Source organism: Syngnathus leptorhynchus, chromosome 1 (assembly GCF_054491065.1).
Source record: "Syngnathus leptorhynchus isolate UIUO chromosome 1, UIUO_Slep, whole genome shotgun sequence".
Taxonomy (NCBI): Eukaryota; Metazoa; Chordata; class Actinopteri; order Syngnathiformes; family Syngnathidae; genus Syngnathus; species Syngnathus leptorhynchus.
This window is the reverse complement of record NC_141195.1, coordinates 17,131,082-17,140,429: the sequence shown is the minus strand read 5'-3', so window position 1 is coordinate 17,140,429 and position 9,348 is coordinate 17,131,082. Positions and strand designations below refer to the sequence as shown.

At 43.6% G+C, this 9,348-nt stretch overlaps 1 protein-coding gene across 1 annotated transcript; it reads left to right on the top strand.

Annotated features, from left to right (window-relative positions):
* Window positions 1-615: 615 nt before the first annotated feature.
* Window positions 616-4,836, top strand: exorh (extra-ocular rhodopsin). Its single transcript, XM_085918083.1, has 5 exons — window positions 616-1,030; window positions 1,113-1,281; window positions 1,667-1,832; window positions 2,799-3,038; window positions 3,244-4,836. The coding sequence occupies exons 1-5, from the start codon at window positions 670-672 to the stop codon at window positions 3,373-3,375; spliced, it is 1,068 nt and encodes a 355-aa protein (XP_085774209.1). The 5' UTR covers window positions 616-669; the 3' UTR covers window positions 3,376-4,836.
* The last annotated feature ends 4,512 nt before the right edge of the window (window positions 4,837-9,348 follow it).

Genomic DNA, 9,348 nt, shown 5'->3' with positions numbered 1-9,348 from the left:
CGATTGAAATGTCGCAACAGTTTAAGTTGCTCTCATGCTGCTTCTTTTCTTCACTTTTTGTGCTTCTGCTTTCCTGCAGCCGGCATCTCGGCGGCTCTGACTCCAAGTCTCATGCGTGGGCCGATCTTCTCAAATTGCCGTCCAATAATTGCATATGGGGATTGGCAGGGGCGCAGTTAGGGGTGGTGGGAACACGGGAATAATCCCCCTAACTTTCTGACTTTATCTCCACCGTGACCCCTCCCACACTCAAGCACACAATTCTACTCCCATTAAAACAATCAAATTAAGATGTCGTAACATGTTTTCTCCGTAACTGAAAAAAAATGCAGAGCAAATCAGCCTGCAAACAAGCTAGATAACATGAGTGTGTGAATAAAATCAACAGATTGGAAGTGAAGCTTCTTCTGTGTCGCTTCAGGCCTCTTCCCAAGCTGACCATTTTCCATTTTGCCTTTAGATGCCCTCACTCTCTCTTGGAGGAAGGAGATAAAGGCCAAGCTCGAGATTGTGCTAATTCTCTTTTTGCACGCGTCCCTAATCCGCGCGTCACCTTAAAAGGTGGCCCGGCGCCTTGGGGGGCCGCAGAGCTCTGCTTCATCGCCGCAGAGCCGATCTCGCCGGCTCAGCCCACATTTCCGAGTCAGACGAATATCGCGGACCCTCACCATGAATGGCACAGAAGGACCCAACTTTTACGTGCCCATGTCTAACAAGACAGGAGTGGTGCGCAGCCCCTTCGAGCACCCGCAGTACTACCTGGCCGAGCCTTGGAAGTACTCGCTGGTGGCGGCCTACATGCTCTTCCTCATCGTCACCACCTTCCCCATCAACTTCCTCACGCTCTACGTCACGCTCAAGCACAAGAAGCTGAGGACGCCCCTCAACTATGTCCTGCTCAACCTAGCCGTGGCCGATCTCTTCATGGTGCTGGGGGGCTTCACCGTCACGCTCTACACGTCCTTGCATGGCTACTTCAGCCTGGGTGTGGCCGGCTGCAATGTTGAAGGATTCTTCGCCACTTTAGGAGGTCGGGGAATGTGTCCGTCACCTTGTTGTGTTGTTGTCATGTTGTGTTGTCACATCACGTCACGTGTTAATGTATCTTGTAGGCGAGGTGGCCCTGTGGTCGCTGGTGATTTTGGCGATCGAGCGCTACGTGGTGGTGTGCAAACCGATGAGCAATTTCCGCTTTGGGGAGAAGCACGCCATCTGCGGGCTGGCCATCACGTGGATCATGGCATTGACCTGCGCCATGCCCCCCCTGCTCGGATGGTCGCGGTACGAGAGTGTTTTTTTCCATGCTTTGATGTTTTAACAATGAGAAATGTAATGAGTCACTTGCGTGGCTGATTTGTAGTTGTGATACTTGACGGAATGAATCTTGCGTCTATTTTGTGCTCCAACTTCCTCCTGCATTCCAAATACATGAGAATCTGATTCTTGCAGGCTCCCCGAGGTTGTGCATGAAAGAATCACTCAATTAATTGTACATATAGTTAAAATTACACCAGTTGTAATAAATGTCATTAATTTGCCCAACCAATTATAGTTGAAGTAATTATAAATAATCAATTCAACTCTTTGAATTGATTTGCCTTTTTTTTTTTTTTTAAACCTGGCCATGATGTCCATTCTGCTAAAAACGCGACTTTCTTGTGCGCAGGTACATCCCGGAGGGAATGCAGTGTTCGTGCGGCATCGACTACTACACGCCCAAACCGGAGCTCAACAACGCCTCGTTTGTCATCTACATGTTCGTCCTGCATTTCGCCATCCCTCTGGTCATCATCTTCTTCTGCTACGGCCGCCTGCTTTGCACCGTCAGAGCGGTACTGCACCCCTCACTTACTCCCCCACCCCCCTCAATGCAACTTTAATAATGTGACACCTTTAAGTCTCTGCACTATTCGCTTGACCAAACAGAAGCCATTAAGAAACTAAATCATCACTTTGAAGGAATGTGAATGCTTTAATAAGTGATGATTTGCCTTCTTGGGTGGGCCTTGATTGAAGTTTTATTGTATGAGTCTATTTTAAAATAGAAATCGTAATTACGGTAATATATCCTATTTGCTGCTATATTCTAATGCACTGAAGAAGAAAAAACAGAACATCTGAAGACATTCAAAGGCAAGGCAAAGAGAAATTAAGTAGCTGATTAAAATTGCTAACACAATGTACATTGATAACATTTAAATGCATTGGGAACACACCAAGTAGCTTTCGGAAATGAATAAATGATCGGATAGTGGAACTGATTTAAAAAATGCTTCCAAAGATCATAATGAAAGAAATTTTTAATCTTGATTCAAATGCATTTTTCTATATTCACAGTAAACATTCTTACTCACCAAATGATAACTAACATATTTGGTAGAGGCTCAAAATGTTCAAGATGAACTGGCCAGTGGAAATTCCCAAATCCTTTTGGCAAGGCTTGTTAAATGGTGAAGGGAAGCCATGACGGCGGCTGGCCTCCAAGAAATGGGTGTCTCAAGGACACCAGAGGGGGGGGGGGGCACGAAGGCTTTTGCCAGCAGCACGCCAGCTTGGAGCCAAGGCGTCCAGCTGAAAGGAAGTCTGCTGCCTCACTGTGTCACCCTCATGAATAATAAGTCACTCAGCCTTCATAATTCATGCGTTCATCCTCAAGTACCCTTGTTACAAATGTAAGCTAGAATTGTGACAAACGTGCTTCGTGCACATTTGTATTTCTAGTCGCGGTACATCCATGAGCATTTGCAGACATGTCAGCGGTGCAGTTGACACGCGTGTTTGTCGTCACGCACACGCAGGCGGCGCAACAGCAGCAGGAGTCAGAAAGCACGCAGCGGGCCGAGAAGGAGGTGACCCGCATGGTGGTCGTCATGGTGATGGCTTTTCTGGTGTGCTGGGTGCCGTACGCCAGCGTGGCCTGGTACATCTTTGCCAACCAGGGCGTTCAATTCGGGCCTGTTTTCATGACGGCGCCCGCCTTCTTCGCCAAAAGCGCCGCCCTCTACAACCCCATCATCTACATCCTACTCAACAAGCAGGTACCTTCGCTCGCCTCGCTGTACTTTTTACTCAACAAAATCTCAACTGAAATTACTCGTGGAAAAAAAAAATGGCTTCGAGATGCAATTGTTGAAAATTTAACATATGATGGGACAAAAGAAAGGAAGTTTGTAGGTCCACACTGGCCCCACTCTGCTGCCCTTACATGGGGGGGGGGCTCACATGAGTGTGCTGTTCCTTCAGTTTCGCAACTGCATGATCACCACCGTGTGCTGCGGCAAGAACCCGTTTGGAGACGATGACGACGTAGCGAGCTCCACACTCTCCAAAACACAGACTTCATCCATTGCCTCCAGTCAGGTGGCCCCCGCTTGAGCTGCGCACCCCGACTCTCTCTTTGACCCCGTCTCCCTGTCTCCCCCACACAAACACACACACACATACCAGTGTCTCATTTGTCCTATCTCGGAAGCCACCATCACAGCTGGTAGCAGCATAAATATGCTCCCCGCCCCCCCCTCTTTCTCATGTTTGGGATGAACCTCTTGATCCGCATCTCCTTTTGCTGTTGTGGCTGTTTGACACTGAAAGCGACGTGGGCGTTTTGGAGCCTTCTCAAGTGCTGCTACGTGCCATTCACTGGCCAACATGCAAATGATGGGTCTGTAGCTAGCAACATCCAATTCCCCCCCGCTATGAAAGGACAAATTTGACTTTGGAGCTAATGCCACAAAGGGAATAGCCAGCTTGTTTATGCTTTGCAACAATTCAAAATGAAGGCCGGGAGTGCTCGCAAAAGGACGTCCTTGGTCTTCAAGCTAATTGTTTTCAAACATTTTGGCTCCAGAGAAAAATAAAAATTTGGATTTTCATTCTTCAATAAATGTTTTAACACGATTATAGTAATAACGATATTTTTAACCTGACATATTTAACGGTTAATACTGAAATGGCACAACTAACATGTACATGATATAACTTCAATTATTTTAGGTTGTATGTTTTATGAATGTTGAAGTGATTGTTCACCAGCAGCAGGGAGTGAAAATCTAAATTTGTCGCTTGACTCTTGCTTAAACCTGGTGAGACTTTCTTCTCACAGACTTTGGACTCCAAACATTGCTTCAAATTTGATGGAGTGTCTATGAAGCCGTCAACCCCAAAATTTTCTTTATAATAACATTGCAGTTGCCAGAACCAGTCACGGCTCAGCTTCAGAAATTTGCTGAACTGTGATGTCATCAAGTGGCAAAATGGCCGCCCCCTGAGATGGATAAAAAGGGGTGAATTTTGTTTGCTTAACTCATAGTCCACAAACGCAATATTAATCAGAACACTATGTTTTGACAATTTGGGCTGCACAGAACATAATATTGCAAAGGACATTTTTGGGTTGACTTCTCCTTTAATATTTTCATCTTTGGCCTGGCACAAACTCAAACTATAGTGTCTGTATTTCCAGTTTGAAAAATTGATCTTTTTTCCCTCCTTTGTTGTTTCTGTCTCTGGCTGCTTGCAATGTACGCGCGACTTGTCCACATGATGAAAACATGACCTGGCACATATGTGACTTCACTCCCCGACACAGGAGGAAAAAAAGGTTCTTCACTGTAGCATTGGCAAAGTGTTCCATATGTACAGTTGTTGGTCATGTGCCTTTTTGTGTTCCAACCACCTTCTTTATTTTAATAGCTTGTTGCACATGGCCCGTTTATTGGCCTGCTGCATGTTTCTCGCTCCTGCAAGCTAATGGCGAGGGTCTGCTATTGCCTATTTTGAAGTAAAGTTCTTCATGTAAACTGAAGTACTTCTTCTTTCTTGTCTTTGCAACTCACTGTCCCTGTACGGTTGGCAATGGCATCACGGGCCATTGCTTTTTTTTTGGGGAGGGGGGGTCCCTACTATTTAAATCATTATATTATATTAAAATAAACATCATCTTACTTTTAAAATGCATTTAATTTAATTCCATTTGAACAGACCTTGTTATGTTGTTAATTTAACAAAATCTAGACTATTTTTTTACCTTGCCCACTGGAGGAGGGAGACAGGACACTTAGGTTTTTTTTTTTTTGCAGATTACTTGCACTCGCTTGTCAATACCGTTCCGACCTGTGCGTCCTGGAGAACTGAAACAGGATGTTCCACCTGTTGTTGTCACTATCATACCTCAATAAATGTTTCCAATTTGATGGGATTGTTGTATGGCATACAAAAACTCCATCAAATGTATGCCCTTTTTTTAAAACAAAAACCAAAAATGGTGTTGCAAAAAAAAAAATTTTTCATTTTTTTTTTTTTTTTGAATACATCATATTAACGTCATCTCGCGGGCCGGACAGAATAGGTGACGGACCAATAGGTGCGGGCCCCTATTTGCCGACAGATGGCCTAGTTAGAAACCCCAATCTTGGAAACCCTAAAAGTAGCTTAAACCCCTCGCCGGAAACCCTAACCCTAGTTTTAAAACCTAGTTGGAGACCCTAACCATGTTTTAAAACCCTAATCGGCAACCCTAACCCTAGTTTGAAACCCTAATTAGCGATCCCAAAACTGGTCGGAAACCCTAACCCTAAGCCTAGTTAGAAACCCTAATCTTGGAAACCCTAAAAGTAGCTTGAAACCCTCGCCGGAAACCCTAACCCTAGTTTTAAAACCTAGTTGGAGACCCTAACCATGTTTTAAAACCCTAATCGGAAACCCTAACCCTAGTTTGAAACCCTAATTAGCGATCCCAAAACTGGTTGGAAACCCTAGTCGGAAACCCTAAGCCTAGTTAGAAACCCTAATCTTGGAAACCCTAAAAGTAGCTTGAAACCCTCGCCGGAAACCCTAACCCTAGTTTTAAAACCTAGTTGGAGACCCTAACCATGTTTTAAAACCCTAATCGGAAACCCTAACCCTAGTTTGAAACCCTAATTAGCGATCCCAAAACTGGTTGGAAACCCTAGTCGGAAACCCTAAGCCTAGTTAGAAACCCTAATCTTGGAAACCCTAAAAGTAGCTTGAAACCCTCGCCGGAAACCCTAACCCTAGTTTTAAAACCTAGTTGGAGACCCTAACCATGTTTTAAAACCCTAATCGGAAATCCTAACCCTAGTTTGAAACCCTAATTAGCGATCCCAAAACTGGTTGGAAACCCTAGTCGGAAACCCTAAGCCTAGTTAGAAACCCTAATCTTGGAAACCCTAAAAGTAGCTTGAAACCCTCGCCAGAAACCCTAACCCTAGTTTTAAAACCTAGTTGGAAACCCTAACCATGTTTTAAAACCCTAATCGGAAACCCTAACCCTAGTTTGAAACCCTAATTAGCGATCCCAAAACTGGTTGGAAACCCTAGTCGGAAACCCTAACCCTAAGCCTAGTTAGGAACCCTAATCTTGAAAACCCTAAAAGTAGTTTAAAACCCTCGTCGGAAACCCTAACCCTAGTTTTAAAACCTAATTGGGAACCCTAACCATGTTTTAAAACCCTATTTGGAAACCCTAACCCTAGTTTGAAACCCTAATTAGCGATCCCAAAACTGGTTGGAAACCCTAGTTGGAAACCCTAACCCTAAACCTAGTTAGAAACCCTAATCTTGGAAACCCTAAAAGTAGCTTGAAACCCTCGTCGGAAACCCTAACCCTAGTTTTAAAACCTAGTTGGGAACCCTAACCATGTTTTAAAACCCTATTTAGAAACCCTAACCCTAGTTTGAAACCCTAATTAGCGATCCCAAAACTGGTTGGAAACCCTAGTTGGAAACCCTAACCCTAAACCTAGTTAGAAACCCTAATCTTGGAAACCCTAAAAGTAGCTTGAAACCCTCGCCGGAAACCCTAACCCTAGTTTTAAAACCTAGTTGGAGACCCTAACCATGTTTTAAAACCCTAATCGGAAACCCTAACCCTAGTTTGAAACCCTAATTAGCGATCCCAAAACTGGTTGGAAACCCTAGTCGGAAACCCTAACCCTAAGCCTAGTTAGAAACCCTAATCTTGGAAACCCTAAAAGTAGCTTGAAACCCTCGCCGGAAACCCTAACCCTAGTTTTAAAACCTAGTTGGAGACCCTAACCATGTTTTAAAACCCTAATCGGAAACCCTAACCCTAGTTTGAAACCCTAATTAGCGATCCTAAAACTGGTTGGAAACCCTAGTCGGAAACCCTAACCCTAAGCCTAGTTAGAAACCCTAATCTTGGAAACCCTAAAAGTAGCTTGAAACCCTCGCCGGAAACCCTAACCCTAGTTTTAAAACCTAGTTGGAGACCCTAACCATGTTTTAAAACCCTAATCGGAAACCCTAACCCTAGTTTGAAACCCTAATTAGCGATCCCAAAACTGGTTGGAAACCCTAGTCGGAAACCCTAAGCCTAGTTAGAAACCCTAATCTTGGAAACCCTAAAAGTAGCTTGAAACCCTCGCCGGAAACCCTAACCCTAGTTTTAAAACCTAGTTGGAAACCCTAACCATGTTTTAAAACCCTAATCGGAAACCCTAACCCTAGTTTGAAACCCTAATTAGCGATCCCAAAACTGGTTGGAAACCCTAGTCGGAAACCCTAACCCTAAACCTAGTTAGGAACCCTAATCTTGAAAACCCTAAAAGTAGTTTAAAACCCTCGTCGGAAACCCTAACCCTAGTTTTAAAACCTAGTTGGGAACCCTAACCATGTTTTAAAACCCTATTTGGAAACCCTAACCCTAGTTTGAAACCCTAATTAGCGATCCCAAAACTGGTTGGAAACCCTAGTTGGAAACCCTAACCCTAAATCTAGTTAGAAACCCTAATCTTGGAAACCCTAAAAGTAGCTTGAAACCCTCGCCGGAAACCCTAACCCTAGTTTTAAAACCTAGTTGGGAACCCTAACCATGTTTTAAAACCCTATTTGGAAACCCTAACCCTAGTTTGAAACCCTAATTAGCGATCCCAAAACTGGTTGGAAACCCTAGTTGGAAACCCTAACCCTAAACCTAGTTAGAAACCCTAATCTTGGAAACCCTAAAAGTAGCTTGAAACCCTCGCCGGAAACCCTAACCCTAGTTTTAAAACCTAGTTGGAAACCCTAACCATGTTTTAAAACCCTAATCGGAAACCCTAACCCAAATTTGAAACCCTAATTAGCGATCCCAAAACTGGTTGGAAACCCTAGTCGGAAACCCTAACCCTAAGCCTAGTTAGAAACTCTAATCTTGGAAACCCTAAAAGTAGCTTGAAACCCTAGCCGGAAACCCTAACCCTAGTTTTAAAACCTAGTTGGAAACCCTAACCATGTTTTAAAACCCTAATCGGAAACCCTAACCCTAATTTGAAACCCTAATTAGCGATCCCAAAACCGGTTGGAAACCCTAGTCGGAAACCCTAACCCTAAGCCTAGTTAGGAACCCTAATCTTGGAAACCCTAAAAGTAGCTTGAAACCCTCGCGGGAAACCCTAACCCTAGTTTTAAAACCTAGTTGGAAACCCTAACCATGTTTTAAAACCCTAATCAGAAACCCTAACCCTAATTTGAAACCCTAATTAGCGATCCCAAAACTGGTTAGAAACCCTAGTCGGAAACCCTAAGCCTAGTTAGAAACCCTAATCTTGGAAACCCTAAAAGTAGCTTGAAACCCTCGCCGGAAACCCTAACCCTAGTTTTAAAACCTAGTTGGAGACCCTAACCATGTTTTAAAACCCTATTTGGAAACCCTAACCCTAGTTTGAAAGCCTAGTTCAGGGGTCAGCAATTACTTTTGGACGTGGGCCAAAAAAAATTGCTTATTTTGGGAGGGTCCCTACTATTTAAATGATTTTTTATTATATTAAATCATCTTACTTTTAAAATGCATTTAATTTAATTCCATTTGAACAGACCTTGTTATGTTGTTAATTTAATGAAATCTATACTATTTTTTACCTTGCCTTTTGGAGGAGGGAGACAGGACACTTTGTTGTTGTTTTTTGCAGAAGATTACTTGCACTCGCTTGTCAATACCGTTCCGACCTGTGCGTCATGGAGAACTGAAACAGGATGTTCCACCTGTTGTTGTCACTATCATACCTCAATAAATGTTTCCAATTTGATGGGATTGTTGTATGGCATACAAATATATGCCCTTTTTTTCTTTTGAAAAAATATGGGGTTGAAAAAAAATCTTGTTATTATTATTATTTTTTAATACATCATATTAACGTCATCTCGCGTGCCAGACAGAATAGATGTTGGGCCAAAATTAGCCCGCGGGCCCCTACTTGCCGACCTCTGCTGTACAGTAAGGCACAGTGACTTTGAGACATGTTAATTTAATCTCGTTACGCGGCTGGAAGTAGCGACTGGTTGCGTTGGATTGCCCCCCCCCCCATAATTTAAGACAAAAAAAAAAGC